We start from the raw sequence: 26,742 nt of genomic DNA, 5'->3' as shown, positions 1-26,742 counted from the left end.
CACCTTGAAATGTCAGTGTTATTTTCCAACACCTCAGCAGTCGTCTCCCCCCCCCGCCCACCCACTCATCAGCACTCGGCACACAGCTTTAGTTAAATCATTTTCCAAATATCACAGAAAAAGCCCAGGGTCTTGTATACCTAAATATATGTACGGTAATGTAGATTACATCTACATTACATGGTGTGTTTGCAGTATTGTGTGTATTCTTGAATACTATGCTATTTGGCATTGGTGAAGAAGCCCTGGCATTAATATTTCATTTGATTTAAGTTTGTTATATGGTATGGTAGAACATTTTTACATTTTAGAAAATGTAGCTCAGTTTGAGTTAATGAACTGTTCAACACCAGTAGTCTTAAAGTCTGATGGATTGATCATCTGAATAGCCACAGATTTGTAGTGTAAGGCAGGAACAACATTGATTGTGCGCTGGCCACAGTGGCTAATTGATTCCAAAACTGACAAGTCACTTTATTCTGCAGAATAGAATTTGAACTTTGAACAATTGCTGGTGACCTGTTAAAGTTGTATGAAGACATTTGCATTTATGTCTACTGTGTTTGCTCACAAAATGTATTGAAATGTGCCAATGAGAACATACAGTCTCATTACAAAGAATGGCAGTGTGTCTACCTACACCACTACAGAGACTCTGCTCAGCCTTCACTCCACCTCCAGGACACAGCACACCCTTCTCTCCTTCCACTTACCTTCCACCTGTCCCTCACCTCCTCCTCCACTCTCCCCATTCTGCATGGCTTGCACGTATTCAGCATACACACATTCCACTCTGTTCGTTTGCAACTTGTTATGCAGTCTTTACATCCCTATTGTGACAGTCTTATGTTTAAGTCCCCGCCCACCATACATGCACAATACACAGATGTTTCTGATATGAGACTAGGACTTTTGACAGTATTTGTTCACTTTGTCTTTGGTCTAATGCCAATTAAGTGGTTTATAATAGATGAGAAATTATTCTGCAGTCACTTTTTTTGTTTGGCCCTGCTGCTTTGAATATACTTCTCTGCAATGTCTTCAAAGTCAAATCCAGTCAACACGTAAAAAAAAACATCCACTTGAATTGAGATTAGACTTGAGACCAAGTCAAAGTGCCTGTCAGTCCGTCTATCCATCCCTCAGACCACAGTCTCATGCTGCTCTGCCAGATTGGCGCCACCCTCTGGCGGAAAGGGGGAGCTCACCCACAACTTACTAGTGAAGTCTGAGATGTGAAAACAAATGGTATTTTGCACCCACATATTGCAATCAACTTAATTATTTCAAATAAATACATTTTATAATGTTAAAGATAACCATCTAAGGTAATTGGGATCTTGTGGGCTCCTCTCTCTCCCCCCAATCTGTCTTGAGATAAGCAGTGTTTTAGTGGGGTTTCGCCACTAGTTGTGCTGACTCCCCTCCTTAACTTGCAGCACAACCTGACCATCCTCCGACAGACAGGCGGCCTGGGTATCAGCATCGCTGGAGGGAAAGGATCCACGCCTTACAAGGGGGACGACGAGGTAAGATTGATGCCTAGTCTTCTTACTAGCTTCAGGAAATCAAAATTCATAGATCAGACAACTTCATTTTTCCATGTCTTTGTGTCTGCAGGGAATCTTCATCTCCAGAGTGTCTGAGGATGGTCCTGCAGCCAGAGCCGGGGTCAAAGTAGGAGACAAACTCCTCGAGGTAAAGTCCTGTTTAAACATCCAGCACTGTGACGGTGAACAAAATTGTGACCATTCTGTTTCTCTCTTCAGTCTCCTCCTCTGTGTCTCTCAGTGCTAGATGTATGGTGCCACATGATAATGACAATGATAATAATAATAATAATACACTTTATTTATATAGCACCTGTTAGAGAAAATTGTATCATACTCAGTCTCCCTGTTAGCTCAGTGTGAATGTTGAGGAGAGTACAGTATGTGTATGAGGATACATATTATGTGTGTATGTATTTAAATTAAACTGAAAGCTTTAAGGGGGGGGTATACTGAACTAGTGTGTGAGTGAGTCTGATAAAATGTTCTCCAACAGCACCCTTTGTACATAAAATGCAGCTCAAATGGCTTTACAATGAATGGAGGACAAGAAACATTAAGGTAAAAGACAGAGTGAGAGCAAAATGTATTTAAAACACCAGTGTTTCCCATACATAAAGGAATTTGTGGCGGGCCGCCACAATAATATTTGGACCGCCACAATAAGATGTTGACCAAAAAAAAAAAAAAAAAAAATGTTTTATTTTTTTTACAGTGCACCTGAACGCAACATGCAAGATATCCACTGAATAAGTGTCCAATAAATGTTCATGTCATTCTGGCCAATCCTTCTGTTATAGCATTTCAGTCTGGAATATGGAATATCTTTCAATAATCTATGATTTAGCTGCTAAATTGTCAAATACCGCCATCTGCTCGCTACCCAGGCACTTATGTATGTACTTAACCCAACTAACTTAACCTAACTAACTATCCGGTGTGCACAACACTGTCAGCCTAAACTCCGGCTGACACCCCAAAAACCTACAATCCGCTACAGAAAAATGGAAATTGTTTGTTTATTAACTGGCCCCTCGCCTTCTATCATTTCACGAAAGTGGCAAAGCAAGTTGAGTATCCCTGACCTATAGGGAGAAATTTAGTTTGTCATTGTAAACCCACAGCACAGTAATGATGACATGTTCTTCATAGATCTAGCCTTTTAATTTTGCTCTTAAGCTTTCTCAAAGTACACCAAATTCATGCATTTTACTTTAAAATGTTTAAAAAAATCTTGCGGGGGGGCATGCCCCCGCACCCCCCTAAGGGGTCTGCGGTCCCCCACCACAAATTCTCAAAATCCTGTGGGAAACACTGAACAGAGATTAGAAATAATGTGAAACGAGAGTTAAAATATCGTTGCACAGAAATAGAAAATTAGCAGCTCACAAAATGAAAAGCAGTGCGAGAGTTTGAGTTTTTAAGGTGTCTTTAGTTGCTCTTTCCTTTATTTTGTACTGAGATGTGTGAGAACATCAGAAGTCAAAATCTCTCTCTCTCATCTCTGCTTGTCTCAGGTGAACGGCGTGGACCTCCACGGTGCCGAGCATCACACGGCAGTGGAGGCCCTCCGAAGCTCTGGGGCTACAGTCTCCATGACGGTGCTGCGCGAGCGCATGGTGGAGCCGGAGAACGCCATCACCACCACGCCGCTAAGGCCCGAGGACGACTACTTCCCCCGGGAGAGGCGCAGCAGTGGCCTGCCCTTCTGCGTGGAGGCCAGTCCCAGCGGGCCCCGGCAGCGTCTCTCCACCTGCCTGGTCCGTAATGACAAGGGACTGGGCTTCAGCATCGCCGGGGGCAAGGGCTCCACGGCGTACCGCACAGGAGATATGGTGAGATGCACAAGCACAGCCAGCTCTCTCATCAAGCATTCACACCACTTCCATACCACAACCACCAGGGATGGACCAGGGTTACTTGACCCGTGTTCAACCCTTCTTTTGTCAATTCACACTAGGGCTGTCACTTTTTATTCGAAATTCGAATTTAACTTCGAATGTGGAGGAGGAGGGCATGTTCGAATGTATAATTGACCTATTCGATTTTTTTTATAAATTATTATTATTATTTATTTATTTTTAATTAACCAAAATTAACCAACTGCTGCTTGCTGGTAATGTTAATCCCATGTCAGAAAAAGTCTCCAGATTTGTCGCGTTAGTCTCTTCTGAGAAAGATTGTCTCCAGGGTCTGAAAAGTTGTCTCGAGTTGGATGCAGCCAAGTTTGTGAGGCAGTGTTGTGACTGTGAGCGTCCAAGCTAACACGTCGGGCCGATGCCCGGTGGCCTGGCCTGCATAAATAAATAATAATAATTAATTAACCAAAAAACTTTGAATATATTCGAACATTTTGCAGGCAATTAAAGTTCGTTCGAACTTTATTTTGGGAAAAAGTGACAGCCCTAATTCACACCAAGTCATAAGTCAGTCAACGCGGGTTAATCCCTGGTCATGACTATTCAGAGAGGACCTGGGTCACAACCCGGGAGAGATGCATAACAATTAGCATACCCTATTAACATAACAAAGGGCACCTGGGTGATGCCATTCACACTGAAATCAACCCTTGCCCGACGCTGGTCCGACCCACCTAAGCCCTTTTCCCACATGCGTACCGGAAAATTACCTGTAAGTCAATATCGGACATTTCCCTGAATTTCCCTTCACACCTCAGCGTTCGCATGTGGGAATCTTATCGTCAAATAGCCGGTATGTTGGGGGGTGGGGTGGGGCGGGGGGCGGGGGAGAGTGGCCTGGGGTCTGTGCTGCAGGCCACTGAGGCCAGTCAGAAAAAAACAACAAACAAACATGGAGCCGGCGTCCACTCTTTTGATAATATTGCTGACGCGCTTTTTCCTCAAACGTAGACAGCGACGCAGACAAATTAAGGCGAAAATGGAAAGGGATATACGTGCGAAGAGAAACAGATTCATGTTCGCAGTCTTCTCCGCTCAACATCGTGCAGAATATGAAGATAGACTGACTAAACCGGGGACAGATGATGACAGTGTTAAGTACCTCTGCGCTGCTGCGTGAGACTAGAGCCGTCTGGAAGCGAGAGAGACCAGGAGGGAATTTATTTTGGGAAGATGCTCTGAACAATTTTGACGTGGAATGGAAACGTCATTTTCGCATGTCCCGGTGTACGTTCGACTACGTGCTGAGTCTGGTCCGACCCGCACTAACACGCAAGATCACCCGGTGGCGAAAACCACTGGAAGCGCGTTTGCGACTGGCAATAGTCCTTTGGTGGTACGCAACACCAGGGGAATATCGAACAATCAGCTGTGTATTTGGTGTTGGACTGTCTACTGTGTGCACTGATAGCGGAAAATGACTGGACCCCTTTCTCACCTGTCTGCCTATCGCGGCATACCGCTCTTCTGACTGGCTCAAAACTGGTGAAATGGCCGCGACGACGGGGTCGCGCTTATACCGGCACGGCGCCTTTCCCACATGCAGGCATTAGACCACGTTGCGGTCATTTTGCGGTACAAAGCGCATGTGGGAAAAGGGCTCTACTGTAACCCATTCATTCCCCAAATCAACCCAGGAATAAGCTTGGATCTAGTCTTCAAACTCATTTTAGTTGTAAAGAAAAGCTCCCGCACACTGTCTCACCTTCTTTATTCTTTATTTATTGGACCCTCTAGCTCAGGGGCACTCAATTAAAATTCAAAAAGGTCCAGTTAGAGAAAATGTCCTCAAGCAAAGGTCCGGAACATTGTAACGTAGCTTGCGCTATGATTCAGTGCCATTGAACTCAATGATTGAAGTAGCCTAATGGTACGTCTGAGTCAATAACTGACTGTTGAATCAAAATAAACATCAACAATGCTTATTTACAGTTTTCATATTTAACTGGATTAATTATAGCTACATAACTAGCCTACTATAATAAATAAATGTTCTTTTCTCATTTCAAGTAAAATAATGCATTTACAAATAACATACAACAGAGTGCTTTGGAAAAATGTTTATCTTAAAATGAAGTGCTTTAATTTAAGAGAAATGCGTTTCCCCTTTTCTTCACTCCATTTCACATTTAACACTCTCAGCCAACAAACAACCTTTTCTCTTAAGATAAGTGAGCTCCGTATCTGTCTGTCGGTCTGTCTGTCGATCAATGCAATTGCAATGCAAACCTCGCATGCTGTTGCGGTGGGCAGTGAGTGTGCCCTGGTGTGTGTATGTGTGTTTGCTCATGTGTGGCGCTTCCATAGACCGGTCAGGATCGCACCGCACTTCACACGAGACATACTGGTTTTGATCTGCCCGTAAGAACAATGAATGGACGTGTAAGAGTGGTTTCTTTTGAGCACACCATGTGAAATTACTATCTCTCGCCTCAACTCGCCTCTGTCCGTGTGTCTCGCAGCACCACTGAGAACGAAGCAACAGAGAGAAACCATTCGCTTATTTGATTGGCCGAGTAGCACCACGTGTGATGATTTACAGCGCATGCATTGGTCTGTGAGCTTCCTGGCAGATGAACCAGTATTACCGTAAAGACTAGAAAAGCATGTGCCGGTTAAAATAGAAACGCTCCGTGAAAATGTAAGTTATCAATGATTTGTAGGTTACAGGGCTCGGTCCGGATAGGACGGCATCTCGGTCCGGATGCGGACCGGAGTCCGGACTTTGAGGATCGCCGCTCTAGCTCATTGGTTCCCAAACTGTGGTCCGCGGGTGGCCCGCCAGAGAATTGCATTTTTCTTTATTTACTTTTTTTTTTTTTTACAGACAACAGTTTTTACATACACATTAACCCTGAGCAGTTGCCTGATTGGGCCGATTTTCGGAAATATCGCGATATTTGGGAAACATCACAATTTTGAACATTTACTTTCAGAGGCTGCAGCAGGCTCAGTTTTAAAGCCAGAGTGAAGTTTCTGGTATCATATGAAACTAGAAGTACTAAGGAATCGATTTGTATCCAACCATGTCATGCTAGCTTGTCAGGAAGGTAGCTAAATAACACTCCAAATTTTGGCTAAATTTTGGCGAGGGGAAAAAACCTTTTCAAAGGGGTCCTCTTTTTCACAGCCTAATGTTGGCAGGTGTGTGTGTGTGTGTGTGTGTGTGTGTGTGTGTGTGTGTGTGTGTGTGTGTGTGTGTGTGTGTGTGTGTGAGTGTGAGAGTGTCCGTGTGTCTCCATTTTGAACCAGCTAGTAGCCTTAAGGTATATTGTTATTTAGCATTTCTGCTGCTATTGCATGGTTAAATCAGCAAATTTCATTTTATGGGGGGGGATATATGCAGTGGAAGTGGTCTTTGGGAAATTTGGTTTGGTACGTAGTGGTACTTGGTCGGAAAAGTTTGGGAACCCCTGCTCTAGCTGACCGGTTCTGGCCCCCGGGCCGTATGGAGTAGAGATACCAACCCTCACATGGAGGACTGGTGATCAAGCCCCTTTGTTGACATGGATCCGCCCTGCTGAAGTTTCCTTGAGCAAGACCCTGAATTTCCCCATGGGCATTAATTCAGTATTACATTATTATCAGTGTATGGTAAAGATTTAGCATTACCAGCCATTGCCAGGGCATGAATAGAACGTGGGCTTCAGTCTCCACTGTCACATATTTCATTGGCTGCCTCCCAGTGAAACACCTTGATGTGTTAGGTGTTTCCTCTTTTAAAGGCATTGGCCTAAGACAGGGGTTCCCAAACCTTCCCGTCCAAGTACCACTACGTACCAAACCACATTTCCCAGGGACCACTTCCACTGCGTATAACAGTAAAATAAAATTCACTGATCTAACCATGCAATAGCAGCAGAAAAAGGCTAAATGACAATATAAGGCTACTAGCTGGTTCAAGACGGACACACACACACACACACCTGCCAATTAGGCTGTGAAAAAGAGGACCCCTTTGAAAATGTTTTTTTCCCCTCGCCAAAATTTAGCCTAAATTTGGAGTGTTATTTAGCTACCTTCCTGACAAACTAGCATGACATGATTGGTACAAATCGATTCCTTAGGTCTTCTAGTTTGATATGATACCAGAAGCTTCACTCACCACACGATGAAATGTTAATCCAAAATGCACATAATCTGTCTTTTTGGAAGGAAAAAAGGTCGCCGGCCATGTTTGGAAAGTAGTGCCGGCTACCTCTTTTCCTTCCAAAAAGACCAATTATGTGCATTTTGGATTAATATTTCATTGTGTGGTGAGTACCCGAAGCACAACATGTATTTTGGCGCCGTGAGATGTGTGTTTTGGCAGATTTTTAACAGCTGTACCATTAGCCTCCATTCTATGGCGATAATTACTAACTTCACGACTGTAGCTCACTGTAAACTGAGCAGACAGTGCCGGTAAGGCATGGTGTATCTTGGTTATGTGGGGGGGATGTGGCAAATGAGCTAAACTTCCAAAAAAGTGGTGTATCCCTTTAAAACTGAGCCTGCTGCAGCCTCTAAAAGTAAATGTTGAAAATTGTGATATTTCCCAAATATCGCGATATTTCCGAAAATCGGCCCAATCTGGGTACTCCTCAGGGTTAACTCATTGAGTGCCAGCCACTTTTGGAAAACGGATGCTCCCAGTGCCAGAGTTTCAGAGCGTTTTCAGTGATTTCTCGAGGGCCACAGAATATTGTGTGATATTACTATGTAAACACCGAACACGCCCAAAGAACGATGAGACTCTCTTCTATCATCACTCATCAGCAAAAAAAAGTTTATTGATATCATTTTCCGTTCTTTAGTTATCAGCCGGAGAAGATAGGTTGATTTCACCAAAAACAGACGTTTCCATCTAGAAGCTGAGATAATGAGCCTTTTGTGAAATGAAGCATTTCAAGCAAATCACTGACTCTGAAGCTAATATTTTCTGACCTGAAACATCTGAACAGTAATTTCCTTCAATAAAACAACACCCCCACCCCCCTCAACTCCAAACTCCTCCTCCGTGGGAGTGTCTCTGGTGGCTCTGCTCGCTCTGCTGCATGTGTCAGGCGAGTCTCTGCTGCCTGCTATGGCAGGCTCTGCTGCCTGCGGATCCATGTTCGGATGGCGGCCGCTCGTCAGGGGAGTCTGGATCGGGCTCGCTGAGTTCGTCTGCGTTTCTGGGGTTTCGGTTGTGAGCTGGGATGAAGCTGCGTCCGATTCTAGGCTTTCTGCTGCGCGTTTCAAAGTGCACTGCACCCAGTCTATTTTCGGAGCGCTCCGCCTTGTGCGCCGGCTCCCAGCGCGACACCGAAAAGCCAAACCATTCTCATGAGAATGGTTTGGCTTTGGTTTTCTTTTCTGGCGGCTAATCGTGTGGAGAAACTATCACAGCAGAGACAGAGGGGCTCAGTTGTGGGAGCGGATTGGCTGCTGTTCGCAGCTAACGTTAGCTCCAGCCAGAGCAATCTGTGCCGCTCTGGCTCATGCATCGGTTTCTCTTTCATCACGGCTTTTTCTGCTGTTTTTCCTCAACTTTCTCTAATCTGGAGAGCACTGTCGCCACCTAATGGGTCCGTAAAATAGGTTATACACCTTCAATAGCTCCAATATTTTTACAGGAGATGCATGAGGCTTTGATCCACGTCCCACCGTCAAAAAACGCATTTGACGTCGATCGACGTCATTGGCACTCAATGAGTTAATGTGTATATGTAAAAACTGTTGTTTGTTAAAAAAAAAAAAAAATGCAATTCTCTGGCAGACCACCAGGCCGAGCCGCGGACCACAGTTTGGGAACCAATGTCCTAAGACAACAGACTATATAACTATGTTCAGAATGTAAAAAAGCTTTCTATCTACCGTAAATTCCGGACTATAAGGCGCACCGGAGTATAAGCCGCAGCAGCAAAATTGCCTGTTTGTTACATATATAAGCCGCACCGGACTATAAGCCGCGGGTGTTTTAATGTTTTTTTTATTTTTATTTTTTTATTTTTTTTTTGTGTTTTAATGTTTAATTACCATATGTAAGGGTTCGTGCACAGAGGGGATTGTCGGGAAAGAGATGGCTGTTTGAGGAAGCTCCCATTTATTAACATTTCAACAAAACAACATAACACAACACCACCTGTGTTTTTTTTTACAGTGCACACAGTGTCCGCGGTGTGGTGAAAAGAGGGCAAGAGAGGAAATTAAAACAGAAGTGGATTTATAGTTAGAAAGAGTGCTAAAGAAGAGAGAATTCCGTTTTTTATTTTTATTTTTGCTGAAAAAATCCATAGATAAGCCGCACCGTTATATAAGCCGCAGGGGCCAAAAAACGGGGAAATAGTCCGGAATTTACGGTACTGACAACTGCATCCAACAAAAGCCTATAGTTGTATGGGGGTTAATTCAAGAGGGAATTTATATCCTACTATAAAATTAGGAAAACTCATTGAGCATTGGCGTAGGCAGGGACTGAAGAAGCAGATTTTTCCATTTCCCCAAATTTAAGCTGTTAGCATTTTTGGCAAGTCTGCGTGGGCTTGTGGCACGTGCATCCCCAGGTCTGGACTAGTTGATGTCTCAATGATGGGAAGTTACAGATATAGGCTAGTAAGGCTACTATACAAAAATTGGATGCCGTATTTGTGACAACTGTGGCGTGAGATCTGGCTCCTTCATGGCATCTATTCTTGCCCCAGCGTTTACAGCCATCGCCAAGGAGACGGAGATATGAATAGCGAGCCTTGACACTTGATAGGTCCACTGTAATTGGAATGGGAAGAAGTGGAGGAGGGGGTGAGGTGTATATTTGGGCCTGTGCAAAACTGCCTTGGAACCCCATGCAGCTTGAGGAGCCAACAAAGAGGAAAGGACTCATAAACTAATGATTTAGGCGTGTATGTAAGTCTAGCCTCTGTTTTTTTTTAAAGATTTCTAAAGTGGATGCAGTGACTCTGTTATTGCTTGGTTGTTACTTGATCTGTGGAAGTAGAGCAGTAGACTTTGTTCCTGCATGTTTACATGACATTCTGTTTTAGTGAGTGGGACCAAGAGTTCAGCGGAATTTCATTTGGTCAAACAAATTGTGCAATTTCTCTTTAAGCAAAGGGTAAATAAGTCCCAAAGGTCATGCTTTTAGTTTTTAATGAGCTGCTTGTGCCACAGCCTCTGGACTTTTCTTGCTTCTGTTATGACCTTAATTGGTCATATATTTTTCTCTTTGTTTTTTGATGTAAGCTACATCATAATAAGTTGGTGGGCTTTGGGGTTTACTAATAATATCTCAGAACGACCCCTGTGAACCCTGATAGCAGTAATGAATAAAGGGGTTCTATATTTGGTTTGGCTGTCTTCTCAGATCGTCACCATGGGATGTCCCATAGCTCTTTATGGACTGGCTGTGACATAACAAGATTTGTTATGGCATTGCAACCTTTTGCACCCGACTGTTTGCCACCAACCCTGTCTGGTTTGGTGCAGATGCCAGGAAAGATTGATGGAATAATGGATACTGTAGCCCAGTGATACTCAACTTGCGGTCCGGGGGCCAGATGCAGCCCGCGATAGGGTGCAGAGTGGCCCTCCGGCCATTTTCTAATTCACAATGAAAACTAACGTGAAATAAAGTTTGACTGAGCTTAAAGTCCCTGGAAACCAGAAATATTTTATTATTATTTAGCATTTTGAGTTCATCACATCACAGGAGCCTATGTTAATAAGCCACCAGCCAAATTTGAACGATGATGAACGTCGCAAAGTATATAAATTTAGGTTTGACAGTCTGGCAAAAGTAATGAGAATCGATTATTTTTTAGAGTGTATTTTCTCCTGCGGACTGTGTGGGCGTGTCCCGTCTACAGCAGGGAAATTTCTGTCTCTCGGAGAGCGCGAGAGAGAGGGGGGGAGGGAAACGGAGAAAGAGAGAAAGAGAGATCGACACACACACACACACACACACACACACACTGTGTGTGTGTGTGTGTGTGTGTGTGTGTGTGTGTGTGTGTGTGTGTGTTCGTTGCTCGGAGAGGGAGAGACTCTTGCTGTGACTGCACAGCGTGTGTGTGTGTATGTGTGAGTAACCTCGCGTCACCAGGCTGTGTCTCTCTCTGTGCTCTCTCTCACACGAGAGGAGAGGAGAGAGAGAGAGAGAGAGAGAGAGAGAGAGAGAGAGAGAGAGAGAGAGAGAGAGAGAGAGAGAGAGAGAGAGAGAGAGAGAGAGAGAGAGAGAGAGAGAGAAGCATAGCGCTCGGCACAGAGTGGGAGGGAGGCAGACATACTGAGGGAGCGCTGTCACTGGGGGCAAAGAACGGACAAAAGGAGGGTGGGTGCGGATTGCGCGCGTGTACAAAGGTTATATAGAGCTTATGACGTCATAAGCTCCTGCATTTTAGCACCTCGCGCACTGCTCTCTTCAATGAGGAAGTATCTTGTAGAATCTTGTAGAAAAGTGTCGATTTTAAGGCTTTGGGTTGAAAGTAATGTATAATAATTTCGGAGGCACAAAATTACTAACATAACACCCTAAATAACATAGTTAGAACGTTTTTGTGGATTTTGGTTTCCAGGGACTTTAAGGTAAATTGACAAATGCCGTCGTCTGCTATCCACTCAGGCAGTTATATATAATATGGACCTAACTAACTTAACTATGTGTGCACAAAATTGTCAGAATAAACTCTGGCCAAAAACCTACAATTCGTACAGAAAAAATAATATGAATGTTTGTTTGTTTGTTTGTTTATTAACTGGCCTCTGGCCTCCTACCATTATACAAAAGTGGCCCCCGGACAAAGCAAGTTGAGTATCCCTGCTGTAGCCCTTCCTTTTAATTAAGCCCATTTTTATTACAATAATAAATTGGTCAACATCTCACTTAAAGTCCCTGGAAACCAGAAATATTTCTTTATTATTTAGCATTTTGAGTTCAACACATCACAGGATCCTATGTTAATAAGCCACCAGCCGAATTTGAACGATGATGAACGTCGCAAAGTATATAAATTTAGGTTTGACAGCCATGGCAAAACTCATGAGATTTCATTATTTTTTAGAGTGTACTTTCTCCCGCGGACTGTGTGGGCGTGTCCAGTCTACAGCAGGGAAATTTCTGTCTCTCGGAGAGCGCAAGAGAGAGGGGGGGAGGGAAATGGAGAAAGAAAGAAAGAGAGATGAGTGCACACACCGTGTGTGTGTGTGTGTGTGTGTGTGTGTGTGTGTGTGTGTGTGTGTGTGTTCGCGCGTTGCTCCGCGGCTCCTGAGAGGAAGAGATCTCTGTCCGTTCTTTGCCCCCACAGCGTGTCTGTCTCCCACTCTGTGTGCTCTCTCTCTCTCTCTCTCTCTCTCTCTCTCTCTCGGGACTAGTGAGAGAGAGAGAGAGAGAGAGAGAGAGAGAGAGAGAGAGAGAGAGAGAGAGAGAGAAGCACATGGCCTGAAACCCGACACCTTGTGAGAGGGAGACGGACAGCGAGGGAGCGCTGTCACTGGGGGCAAAGAACGGACTTGCCATAGGTGGGTGCGGATTGCGCGCGTGTACAAAGGTTATATAGAGCTTATGACGTCATAAGCTCCTGCGTTTTAGCACCTTGCGCACTGCTGTCTTCAATGAGGAAGTACTTTGTAGAATCTTGTAGAAAAGTGGCGATTTTAAGGCTTTGGGTTGAAAGTAATGTATAATAATTTCGGAGGCACAAAATTACTAACATAAGACCCTAAATAACATAGTTAGAACGTTTTTGTGGATTTTGGTTTCCAGGGACTTTAACTGTAGTTCTTACTTGAAAACAGCCTGAAAGTTTGCACAATACACATTATATTAAAAACTTAAGCTACCGTAAATTCCGGACTATAAGCCGCGGCTTTTTTCCCGTTTTTTGGCCTTTTTTGGCCCCTGCGGCTTATATAACGGTGCGGCTTATCTATGGATTTTTTCCCAAAAAAAAAAAAAAATCTCTCTTTTTTAGCACTCTTTCTAACTATAAATCCACTTCTGTTTTAATTTCCTCTCTTGCCCTCTTTTAACAACATAACATAACATAACACAACACAGGTAAGCAGAAAGAAAAAGACGAAGCAATCATCGCCATGAATGAGGAAATGACTCACCTGCTGGAGGCTGGAGATACACGGCTTGTGTATATCTTGCAAAAACATCGAAACGCTGCACACGCAGGTTGATGACTTAATCAGCAGGAGTAAAAGAAATAACATTCGCCTGATCAATGTAAAAGAGGGAGCTGAGATTGGTGACATGGACGCTTTCGTGGCAAAATCCTGTGTTACATCCTGGACCTGAAGGAAGGCGAGAAACCACCAGAGGTGGACAGGGCACACCGGGCGCCTCGGCCACGTCCAGACCCCGGCCTGCCACCGAGGGCCATCTTCATCTGCCTACTCCGCTGGCCCGACCGTCAACTCATCCTCCAGGCTGCGGGGAAGAAGCCCCTCACCTGGGAGGGTACGCGCTTTTTTCGTCCGGCAGGACCTCTCCGCGTTGGTGCAACAGAAACGCGCAACATACAACAGCATCATCGAAAAGGTTAAAGTCAATGGATATCGCTTTGGCGTACTGTACCCAGCGAGACTCGTCATAACCATTGATGGACAGCGGCGGAACAAGAGCTCAAAGTGAAACTGCCGAATATCTTTTGAGTTGGACTGGTCAATAGTACTGTGAGTAACTAAAATAAAAAAATAAAAAACGGAATTCTCTCTTCTTTAGCACTCTTTCTAACTATAAATCCACTTCTGTTTTAATTTCCTCTCTTGCCCTCTTTTCACCACACCGCGGACACTGTGTGCACTGTAAAAAAAACAAAAAATACCATTAAAACACCCGCGGCTTATAGTCCGGTGCGGCTTATATAAGAAAAAAATAGTCACCTTTGAAGGTGCGGCTTATAGACCGGTGCGCCTTATAGTCCGGAATTTACGGTACTTTAAAACCAAAGAATGCGTTTTATCCACAGACGGACATTAAAGTTGACAACATGTAAACATGTCTTGCCCCCATTTTTAGGGAATCTACATCTCTCGCATCGCAGAGGGCGGAGCTGCCCACAGAGACACCACACTGCATGTTGGAGACAGGGTGATCACTGTGAGTACCATTCATCCCTTCCACATCTCCATCTCAGCATTACATAACTCCTGCTTCAGTTCCACATCTCCATCTCAGCATTACATAACTCCTGCTTCAGTTCATCCCTTCACACATCTCCATCTCAGCATTACAGAACTCCTGCTTCAGTGAAGCAAGGCCAACAGTTTCTGTATCTTTGATAACTGATCAAAACAGTGTTTCCTATACAATGTTTTTTAGAAGATGTGCAAGTAATTTTGCTTCAGAGACTCTATCCTGATGTACGGACAATTGTGCTGTAATTGCGACCACTACATCTTAAATAATGTAAAGGAAACACTGTGAGTGCCTTTGTCCTAACTTTGTTTCACTGTTGCCATCTTTGCTGTGTGGTAGAGGAGTTTTGATCTTTCCATCCATAGCAAAGGTGCCCATAACAATGTTCTGATCCCTCAACTTAAGTTTGGCCCCGTCTAAGATAGGTCCGACTAACTTGGGTTGGGTTCCATGGTAACCAGATGCAGAAAATTGCCTCATCCGGCTAGAACTCTGCTCTCATCAAATCCATGAACCAAGACGCAATACTTTTCTAGTCCTCATACTAAATCAAACCTAGGCGCCTGTATTTATTTATACATTTAGCTGAAATGTCTTCCTGCAAAGGGCTTCCTGCATGAGTGTCTTTCTCCATCTCTGCTAATCGCACTGCATCCCCCATTCTGTCAGCATATTCATAATTCTTGAGTTGCATGTCTCTGTGTCCAGTCACACCCATGCCAACTTTATTGAATCATTGTTCATGCAAAAAAGAGACCATTGTTTTCAAACTGAAATCAAGTCCTGAGAACCCTCCCTCTGTGAATGTAAAACTGTGCTCCATACCATGTCTCTCAACCGCTCCTCCTAGCTGGAACATGTAGTTATTCTGCTTTTGGGATCATAACCGTTTCTCTTTCTCTCTCTCACACAAACCCTGCCTTTCCGGGAATCATAGAATGGCTTCCTGAATGATCCTCTCTGCTTTCTTTCTGGGTTTACTCTCCCCCTTCCTCTGGCTGTTATTAGTTCTTTTTCCTCTGTCTGTCTCTCCCCTTCCTCTCTCTCTCTCTCTCTCTATTGGTCTCACACTGTCTCCCTCTGCATGCTCACTAATGCATTAAGTGCATCTCTTTGCCTGCTTGGTGGTGAGTGTGGTGTTAGGGTGGTGTTGGCGGAGCCGGTGGCCCCGCTGACATGGTAAATGCATGCAGCAGCCGCGGCAGCATATCAGCCGATGGTAAGAGCTGGTACTGTCAGGTCAGCGCTGACCTCTGTTTGTCACTTTGGACCAGTTGACGGTGCCTCTCTGAAAGACCCCCCCCCCCCCCCCCCCCAATTCAATTCAGGACTGCAATGACTGATCTAAAAACTGTTAACAGAACCAATGTAGTCTGCCACAAAAGCTGAAATATTTTGTCATATGACACAAATTCACGAAGCAGCAATCGACTGAGAACTTCCCTGCTTAACTTTGCTGACTTAAGATCAGACTCTTTGGCCACAATACATGCTGCCACTTGTGTTTTAAGTAAGCAAAGGCAAGGAGGAGTGTTCACAAAAGGTTATCTGGGTTAGGTTGAGAAGATAGGACCACATGCATGGATAAGCTGATTATACTGTGGGCGATATTGACCAAAAATCACATCTGTATTTTTAGGCTGAATGGTGATACACGAATATGTCGCTAAATGTTTAGTTGTACCGTAAGTCAAAGCCACATGTGAGATGTCACAAGTAGGGCTGTGCGATAGGGACCAAATCAAATATAATATTTTTAATCAAATACCTAGATCGATATTGCGACAATATTGTAGGGATGACTATTGGTGCTTTCACAAAATATTTACACAATGACATTTTTGATCAATAATCATCAGTAAAGCTGATATAATGACTAAGTGGGTAAAGGAAAATAATAGAACAGCTAGAACTGGTAAGTACAGAAAATTACACATTAAATTAAATTTACTTTTAAAATTTAAATTTAAACCTTACTGTAATGTAGCCTTTAAAACCAGGAAAAAACAACACTTATGCCATATCACAAGATTAGGAGAAAATTACGATATCCAAAATCTAAGTTAAATATCTAGTCTCATATGACAATATTGATATAATATCGAGATATTGACCAGCACTTAAGAGTATGTCAGATTAAAACAACTCAAGCTTGCTCCTAGCCTAGCCTAGCATCCCCTTCCTCAGGGAAGCTCTGGCACCTTGCATTGCCTACGGCAGCCCTCTGTTCCCCCATGCTGCCTTTCTCTCCTCTGTTCCTGTTGCTCTGTAGCCTGGTAAACCAGCCCATCATGTTGCTCTGTAGCCTGGTAAACCAGCCCATAATGTGAACTCACATTTCATTTCGCTCTACGGTACCAGACCGTCTGGCCTCAAGCCCTGGGAGGGTGTTTGCAGAAATTGCAAAGTGCTCTAGCCAATCAGCGACCCGCCTTGTAGTTGACATCATAACCGGCCAATCAGGAACGCCGCTGGCAGAAATAGACTCAATAACAACAATTAAACAAGTACAGGACTATGCCACAGTGGAGTTTCTTGGCGGAAAATATGTTTATGCCATTCTCCCGAGTGGATTTGCATTTGACTGGATCCAATGCTGATTGGCTGAAGGAGTTGTCTGTCAAGGCAAGTACACCCGCCCAACTTCTGCCCACTGCAAACACTGGATGAAAGCCTGAGGGCAGATGGTCTGGTAGAACGAAATGAAATGTGAGTTCACGTGACCGGCTGCTTTACCAGGCTAGTTGCTCTGTGGTGCTGGGTCCTTTCTCAAATAACAGTACTCACTTTGGTGCACTCACGACATAGGTATCCACAACATCTCAATGAACTAATACTAACACCATGAGACGAGTCAAAATGTATTTCAAATGCTACCTAGTTATTTTGAATTTCCTTTTGAGTGATGAGGATTTTGAATCTGATGAGAGACAACTGTTAACGGCAACATGTGCCACTTCCACCGTGCATTTGTTCCTGAATCTCCATCGTGCCCGTGTGCCGATGCCTAGTGCTGGCCACTTGTTTTTGGGACCATCTCGGTGGGCTGACTCCCTACCTGGTTGGTTTTGCTGTCGATCCAGATCAATGGTGTAGACATGACAGAGGCCAGGCATGACCAGGCAGTAGCGCTCCTTACCGGCACCTCCCCCACCATCGCCCTCCTGGTGGAGCGAGACCAGGCCACGCCGGGCGGCTCCCCGGGCCTGTCCCGGGCCCGAGCCCACTCCCCCCCACCCCCAGAACCCTCTGATTCTCCAGACCAGGAGGACCCCACGGACGACCACCTCTCCCCACATGGGAACCACCTGAGCCGGCTGGAGGACGAGTACCCCATCGAGGTGAGACCCCTTTGGAGATGGAAAAGGAAGGCAGTGAGTTGATTGGCTGGTTAATTTTAGTCTGCTGCTGTAGAAGCCTAAATAATGCAACACTCAGCATTAATGTTTGTTAATTTGGCCCCCCCCTCCTCATCCTTAATGCTATCCAGCTCCAGAGAAGATGGTGCACGGTACGAAGGCTTTGTTGAGCTCTTTACTGATAGTGTACTGTAGAGTGTGGACTGGTGCAATCAGCGGTCATTCCCCAACTGTGAATAATGCAAAGATATTGCTGTTTGTTCCATCAATAGGTGCATAGACCTGTTAACAGTATTCTGTGTGTGCAGTAGAAATAGCTCGGTTTGTGTTTATTAGACTCCGATGTAGATAGATGAAGACTGATCAGATTGATCCGGCTGTCTGTAGAAGAATGTACTTTTAAACTCATGCTTACTTGAGTCCCTTTTGTTGACACTTCGCCATAACAGATGTTATCAGTCTTTCCACAACAAACTCCTCTGTCTGCCTCCTACCCTAACAGGAGGTGACCTTGATGAAGTCAGGCGGCCCTCTAGGCCTGAGCATTGTGGGAGGCAGTGACCATGCCAGTCACCCGTTTGGTATCAATGAACCCGGGGTGTTCATCTCAAAGGTACACATTTCAAAGTGCTTTGTCGTTGGCTATTTGTTTGTTTATGTTATTTCTGTCACTCCGTTTCTCAAAATGTGTTGTGCCTGTCCTGCTGTTGCGTTTCTCACGTCATCAGGTGATTCCTCACGGCCTGGCGTGTCAAAGTGGACTGCGTGTCGGGGACCGAATATTAGAGGTGAACGCCATTGACCTGCGTCACGCCACGCACCAGGAAGCTGTGCGCGCCCTGCTCGCCAACAAGCAAGAGATCCGAATGTTAGTCCGCAGGGACCCGTCACCACCTGGCATGCAGGTGAGTCAGCCCACTAGGGTTGCACATTTTATAAATTTTCCTGAAACCGATGATGATGATGACCCTATGTTGAATATATATATTATATATATAATACATTAACAATCAAAGTGTCGGTTAATCACTAACAGAAGACAAAAATGCACGGCTAGTAATTGTACCTCTGGATGGGATGCGATAGCTTAGTTCATTGTATTTCAGTAGCTCACAAAATCCCTCGCCGTCCACCACGTTTATCTGCATCATGTCCCTTTTCCACCATAAAGCAAATCCTCCGTTATTGTCTCTGCACACACATCACTACAGCTTCTTATAGCGAACACAGATGGGAGAGTTTGTTAGACTGACTTTTCGGGTGGTACAACATTGACGATGTACTGAAGTGGTATTTGAGAACATTTCACAACTTTCACTTTCTCTTGTGCCAGTAGTTTGGGTGAAGTACGCCCTCTGCTGGTATAAAAGTTAAAATACAGTGGGAGCTCCAGAGAAACTATGCACAAAACACATTATTGTCGGTTGCTCAGTTAATACATTTTTAATCTGTTAAATTCTTAACGATAATTAACTGACTAACTGTTAATCATTAACATCCCTATAGCCCACACAGACACGTGTCCACACACACACACACACACACACACACACACACACACACACACACCTATCTATCTATCTATATATAAAAAGGTGGGCAAGTGGGCAATCTCTGTGTGTCTGTTTCAATTTTTGTCCCACTGATGATGATGTCAAGGTGATGTCATAAGAGAAAAATCATCTTATGATATCACTTATGATGTCATAGGCACTGATGATATAGTGATGTCATAAGAGCAAAATCATATACAGTGTTTCCCCTACAAAAAATGTCAGGCCTGGAGAGATTTCGAAACGTACCCCGACCGCAATGGTGGGGGGCCCTCGCTGGCGACGCTAAACTTTTAGCTAACCTGTTCACATCTATGTTGGCAATGGCATCCCAAGTATCATCATACTATTATGGGATGCGATGCGAACAGTTGTATTATGGAATGTGTCTTTCCCAGGCAATGACACGTTGACATGTTTTAGAACAGCGCCGCACGCTGGCACAATGCTCCTAAAAGCAAAATGCTTATTGTTTTGAATGATTTGGCATCTTCTATTACTGTAAACACTGTCAACACCAGTATTGTTGTATTGTAATAATATGCCATAAAGGTTTATTGAAATTTTTGGGAAAGCAGGGGGGAAAAAAACGTTTTTGTTTTGTTTTTCTTTGCACATTTTTTTCTGGCCTGCCGGGGGCGCTGTTGGCCTGGCGGGCCTGTAGAATGGTAGGGGAAACACTGTATTATGACATCACTGATGATGTCATAGGCATTGTGACATCATCAGTGATGTTATCAGTGAGTGATGTCATCAGTGATGCAAAGCTAAGCAGTTGTGCGCTGCGCATGCCAATAGGGCAGGCGAGGCCACGTATGCAAGCTGCAGGGCGGGCCCACGCACAATGCACACTTTGCTGTGCCTGATGAGCTTTGGATGTATCGCTGTAGGAAATAGTCATCCAGAAGCAGCAAGGGGAGAAGCTTGGCATCAGTATCCGTGGAGGGGCCAAGGGTCATGCTGGAAACCCCTTCGATGCCACAGACGAGGGCATCTTCATCTCTAAGGTACTGGAGCTGCATCACCTCTCTGATATCACACATCACGACTCTCATTGTTGCTCAGTTGGGAGGCTTTTTGAGTGCATTTAAAAGCACAAAGAGAAGCTCCTTTTTAGCTAGCAAAGCACAAAGCAGCTTGCTTGCATGATGTACCGGCTGTTAAGGTGTATCCCAATTTCCTGTCTGTGTGAAAAAAGGCTTTTTAAGAGCAATTCAAAAGATAACATGAAGAGGATATCCTAAAGCTGAAGGCTTGGACGACAAAGGTCTAGTCACCTCAACACAGGCCTTTGTCATGAACCTGACAGCCTTCGTCACAAGTCTCTCTCTCCGCACACTCTGCTTCCTCTGCAAACAGGTGAGTTCGAGCGGCGCGGCTGCGCGGGACGCCCGCCTGCAGGTGGGCATGCGCATCCTGGAGGTGAGCAACCACAGCCTGCTGGGCATGACGCACACGGAGGCGGTGCGGGTGCTGCGCGCCGTGGGAGACACCCTGGTCATGCTGGTGTGCGACGGCTTCGATCCACAGAACGCAGCTGCTGTCGAGGTGAGATACCATGAGGAGTCATGTTCTGGATGGAATGTGTTTAGTATTCATGGAAACAGCAGAAGGGGGGAGAGCTACTACATCAAGCTGTGTTTAAGATGGTTATAGGCCGGATGTTGATGTAGAAATTGTGTCTGCATATGTGAGGGTCTATCCCAAAATGCCATATATTTGTTTTGTTAACTCAATTTCTCTAGAATACAGATGATTCAGAGTATAAAAGTGTTTTCATTTTGTCATTGTAATTTTGTACTCTCTGTATTATATTTAAGAGGACATATCCCTTGTTTCAACATGTGGATATCCCAAACTCGGCGTGTATGCTTGTTGTGTCCCTTCCCAGGCGTCCCCTGGCATCATTGCCAACCCGTTTGCAACAGGAATCGTACGGAAGAACAGCATGGAGAGCATCTCTTCCATAGACCGAGACCTGAGCCCAGAGGAGATGGAGATCATACAGAAGGTACAACATTGATAATGCACACAACGGGTGCAGTTAAGATCAGGTATATTGTATATTCGCTGTAGAAAACTGGGTGATTCAGTGATCCAGAACTTGTCTGTCATGTACTTTTTTAGAAACCTGTGTTGTATTGTCATTTTATGATCAACTTTATTGCTAAATTAATTAGATAGCCTGCACTTTGTCTCTTCGTATGTAATATTCCTTTTTTGGTTGGCACAAGCGTTATAAGACTTCCTCAGTGTTATTTAGTATTCCAGAAAAGGTGGATTAACACTTTTAGTGCACTATGGACAGGGGAATTACAGAATGCACTGTTTAGGCGCCGCAGTCCTAAGAGCCCTGCATAAGTGAAATCCAGTGTGCACTCGTACAGCAGGCAGTACGGTAGAAGTCAAACAAGCACTACCCCAGCATGAGGCAGGGGTAATGCTTGTACATCCACATACCAGGAAGTCGCTCGTGATTTTCTAGCTGTAGTGACCAAGTCAACGCGTTAATCAAATATTTGGTTCAGCAATTCTTTTAACGTCAACATAGTTCACACTCATCATTAGGGGTGGGACAAAATATCGATACTCACGGTATCGCGATATTTCCACTTGCGATACGTTATCGATACACTGGCACCAAGTATCGATATGTTCATTTTAAAAAAAAAATAATAATAATAATAATAATAATAAACAGGCTAAAATATTATGCTGTGTGTGGTAGTTGAAACATAGTTTCAAGTTGACGTTTATTTACCGTATGTTTGTAGTTTAAACAAAAACATAAATACTGTAGGCTACATGAATGGAAATGTTTGATCATTAATATCTACTTTTAGAAATTATATAGGTAGGTAGGTTATATAGGTTTTCTTGTTTTAATAATAATAATAAAAAGACTTAATGTGTAACTTTTCCTCCGTGGTATCGAAAATGGTACGAGTGAGTGAGTGAACTCTGAGAGAGTTCATGTCAATTCTGCTAATAAATACATAATACCTGCTTCTTGCCTTTTAGGGGTATTTTTTTCTCTTCAGTTACACAGGTATCGTGATGTATCGTCTTCCAATATATCGATTATCGCAGTATCGCTGTATCGTGATAATATCGTTATCGAGGGCCAAGTATCGTGACGATATCGTATCGTGAGCTACTCAGCGATTCCCACCCCTACTCATCATGCACAACCACCCACCCACCCCCACCACCACCCCCCCTCCACCCGAGCTCTAGAAAGCGCTTTCACACTCGTTTCTTTAAGCCAGATTTGCTTTTGGGAGGCTGCCAGTGCTAAAATGGATGTAGGGGCTGTTGATTCAGAGTTCTGTGGTTCCTCCACACACTTGGATCCAAGCTATTTTCATTGTTTTTCAGTGCTTTTTCAGTCATAATGACCTTTATCAGAGCACACATCCATGAAATTTGTTCCGAAATCTTGTTAAGAAATAGGTACATTTACTTGGGAATTTTCTCTTTTGGACTTTATTGTACCTGCAGTGCCTTCCTTAGCAAAGCTTCACAGCGGCAGCAGTAATTATGTGATCTCATTCTCCTAACCCTTCCTTCTGCAGGAGTCTGAGATGGTGAGAGAGACGTCACAGTGGGAGCGAGAAGAGATGGAGAAAGTGGTGAGTCAAATAAAAAATCTGTGAACCGCTTCGGGAAGGCCAGGGGCAAAAATGTTACGTCAGATCACTAGCTAGATATATCTCTGCGCTGGAGAATATCGTTTTGGTCCAGATATAATCCAAGTTTGAGTCTTGCCGCGTACCGCAGGGCGGAGCTTTATTCTCAGACTTATTGGGTGACTGAAGCCTCTCCTCTGCGCCTCGCGTTGGCGTATCACGTTCGACGACACTGTTCCAGCAATGTCCCACCTTGCATGCTTTTTTTCTGCTCCTGTAGCAAATGAATAGAGTACTTTCTAACGTGTGCGGGTTCTATCCTTTCTTTCCCCTCTCTTTTCTCTCCTCTACTTTCGGTGTGTTTGGATTCACCATACAAAACCATTCCATCTCCATATCACCTTTTCTCCATTTCACCCCCTTTAACGTCCCATTTATTCCACTGTAAATCCTCCACCTTCTCCTTCTCCTTCTTTCACCCCTCATGCTCATCACTGTGTGGCTGTGTGTGTTCGGGTGTCTTCCCCTCTGTGCTCCCCCCCCCCCTCCCTTTCCTTGGTGAAGGAGCGTATGCGCTTGGAGCGTGAGGAGGCAACTCGCCTGCTAGAAGAGGAGACCGAGGTGAGACACTCCTCAAAACGGCAGGTCCTCAGCCAAACACCCCCCCCCCCCCCTGTCTGTGCGGGGAGGCGGGGTCTGACCACAAATACCGCAACACCGCCTCCACTGGATCTTAATGCGATACTCACCCGTGCTTTGTTTAGGGAAATATTTTCATTGTTGGGAGAATCTATGCACAGAACTGTTGAGTGATAATTGTTTTCTTAACTGAATCAGTCTTTAGACATGTTGAAACTGGCTTAGCTTTACTGGGGAAGGTCCTCAGTGAAAAAAGATCTTCCACACACCTAAATGTGTGGAGTTTGCATGTTCTCCCCGTGTTTGTGTGGGTTTTCTCCGGGTGCTCCGGTTTCCTCCCACCATCAAAGACATGTATGTTAGGGTTACTTAACACTCCTGTCAGTGCCCCTGACCAAGGCACTGGCGAAAGAACTGGAGTTGGTCCCCGGGCGCTGCACTGCGGCTGCCCACTGCTCCTAGTTCTAGGAAGGTTCCTAGTAGAGGATGGGTCAAATGCAGAGGATGAATTTCCCCACGGGGATAAATAAAGGATAACTTAACTTATAACTTAACTTAAATCCATGCAATTTACATTTATTATGACTGGGCACGCTCCTGTCAATGTAGTTCTTACCAACAGCATCTGCGATTTGAATCCAATGTGAGTCTGCCACATTCATAAGTTTTGCAAATCCATAAAGTAAAATCCAGAACAAATGACTTACTGTTTCCATCCGACAATAGCAATTTAGTTTTAACCGACATCTCCTAATTGTAATAATGCATTACATACTTGGCGGCCAACACATTCTCCCACCAGCGTGTGCATACAAGTGAAAGTGTTGTTGATCATGACGTTGTACATCTTGGCCATGAGCAGTGATCTGAATCTGAATCCTCAGAGGTTCTTTAAGCCTTAGGGATGGGTCTGATTCCACACATAGCCTCCCCCTGTCAAACTAATTAACATGAGTAGATTTTCACTATATAAGACACCTCCGCATCGTCTCTCTCTCTCTCACCTCACTTTTTCTTTTTTGCCTGTAGAGCATTGGCACTGGGCCCCTAAAACTTGACTACAAAACCCTGGCTGCACTGCCCACCACCAGTCTACAGAAGGTCAACAGGGTAAGTCTCACCTGCTGTCATTCATTGAACCTAAACACTTAGTCATTTAACCTACAGTACATTCTAGAGTCAGAACCTATGTTCTACTGTCGGCAAGCAGTGGTAAAAGAGTTTACAAGTTCTGACGCTAAATTTGGCTATGAATCATGTTTGTTCTACTCGTTTGAAAAAGAAGGCGTCTTTACAGCTCCTCATGGCTTGTTTTCTCTTGAGTCGAGTTGTAAAATGCCAGTCTTTGTGCCGGGGCTATGTTGGAAATGGCCTTCGTGGCTTAGAATAGATCTCTCCTTGGGAATACCCCAGGAAGCCGTCGGTGACCCACAGAGCCACCAGTTGGCCCTCGACGGGGCAGGAATGTCAACCTCCCTCCATGTGCATAAGCCCGATTCCCACATTCCTGACCAGTCACCTCAGGCTATGGGCTCACTGTCCACCAAAGGCTATGTCCATACACCGGATCAACACGCTGTGATGCAACTGCTCACACAACAGCTTCACAAGGACAGTGAAACAAAAGAGACAGCAAAAACAAGTACATTTGGAAGGAATAACGTGAAGACCTGTCCCTCCCTGAGAACAGAATGAAATGGACCAAATGTAAAAGAGTGGACATCTAATAAAGGTCATGGAGGAATAGTTTGCAGAAGTGTCTGAAGACCAAGCTCATCCTGGGGAAAAGAATGGAAACCTAATGGCCCGTGTGAGAGGCGAAAAAGAACCAATAAGCACATACGCTTCAAAGAAGGGTGGAAATGAAAAGAAGCATGCCTCTAGTCGGGCTGTCCAGTCCCAAAGCTGATAAAGAGAGGTGTGAATGTGGGGGGAGGGGAACAACTGGCTACTATCAACCCAGCCGGGCCTATACTCGGCCATATTTTAAACCCCTGATCTGGCCCGGAATTGGATGGAGTCTGTCAAGTGGGCGGGGTGCAAGACAGGGAAGGAGACGGTCCACCCACCAGCAGAAGTGTTTCTGTGTGTGTGTGTGTGTGTGTGTGTGTGCCCAGAGTGCTTGCAAGAGACAGTTGTGAGTGGATATACTGCACAGCCAGTCCTGCCAACATCCTACAGTGAGTATCACCATGCTACACAAGAGACACTTGACTGCTTTTAGTTGACTTTTTTCCCTCTCCTCTTGTCATGGTTCTCTCTTGTTTCCATCATTCATTCCCTTCTTTCATTTGCTCTTAACTCTTTATTTTGATTTAAGTGTGTGTTTGTTTGGCATAGTTGACGCGTTGAAGTTGAGACATTTCTGGCATGATTTTGACTCTGAGATGCATTGATGCTTTTTAAGGTTCGTGACAAGGAGGTGATCGTCCGTTCTGTCTCTGAAATGTCAGCGAATACTCAAATGCATGTCTTTCAACTATATATCGGTTCCATTGTTGATATTCTGGTGACATTAACTAATGCTACTACGGTATACCATATGTTTAAACATCCAATAGATGGCTGCCAAGAGTTGTAGTTGGTGTGTGTTGTAGATCTCTGGACCCTTTTGACTTTCTAGGAGAACTTAACCTATATATCACATCATGCAACATGAACAGCTGCATAGTGCTGTGCGTTAAAGCTGGAATTCGGCTGCTCCAGCACACTTGTCCCGCTCTGGCTGTCTCACAAAGGCCCTTTGAGACCGTCTGTAAGTTATTCTCACCACACTAAACACTGGTGGTGGTTGGTTTTTTTAAATGTTAAATAAAACCCCGTGCACAGTGTGTTTTAGCCGTTTAATAGTGAACTTGTTATAGTGATTCTGGAGCTTGTGATAAGGCGAGCACAAATGAAGCAGCAAGCCGTGAGTATTTACAGGGATTTTTAGAACAGCTGAGAGGCGTTTTTAGGCATGACATGATACAGATGAATTTTAGGTTAG

General features: G+C 44.5%; 1 protein-coding gene across 1 annotated transcript in view; it reads left to right on the top strand.

Annotated features, from left to right (window-relative positions):
- scrib (scribble planar cell polarity protein) overlaps nucleotides 1-26,742 on the top strand; it is a 168,406-nt gene that overhangs the window by 119,101 nt on the left and 22,563 nt on the right. The window contains exons 20-31 of the mRNA XM_083631875.1: nucleotides 1,440-1,529; nucleotides 1,621-1,698; nucleotides 3,068-3,385; nucleotides 14,454-14,534; nucleotides 17,657-17,914; nucleotides 18,435-18,545; nucleotides 18,661-18,837; nucleotides 20,376-20,492; nucleotides 20,845-21,033; nucleotides 21,377-21,496; nucleotides 23,061-23,117; nucleotides 24,783-24,863. Coding sequence (XP_083488001.1) covers nucleotides 1,440-1,529; nucleotides 1,621-1,698; nucleotides 3,068-3,385; nucleotides 14,454-14,534; nucleotides 17,657-17,914; nucleotides 18,435-18,545; nucleotides 18,661-18,837; nucleotides 20,376-20,492; nucleotides 20,845-21,033; nucleotides 21,377-21,496; nucleotides 23,061-23,117; nucleotides 24,783-24,863 — 1,677 coding nt within the window. The remainder of the gene's footprint in view (nucleotides 1-1,439; nucleotides 1,530-1,620; nucleotides 1,699-3,067; nucleotides 3,386-14,453; nucleotides 14,535-17,656; nucleotides 17,915-18,434; nucleotides 18,546-18,660; nucleotides 18,838-20,375; nucleotides 20,493-20,844; nucleotides 21,034-21,376; nucleotides 21,497-23,060; nucleotides 23,118-24,782; nucleotides 24,864-26,742) is intronic.

Source organism: Poromitra crassiceps (genome assembly GCF_964638095.1).
Source record: "Poromitra crassiceps genome assembly, chromosome: 2".
Classification (NCBI taxonomy): Eukaryota; Metazoa; Chordata; class Actinopteri; order Beryciformes; family Melamphaidae; genus Poromitra; species Poromitra crassiceps.
Note: the sequence above shows the minus strand (reverse complement) of the source record. Positions and strands in the feature narration are given on the sequence as shown.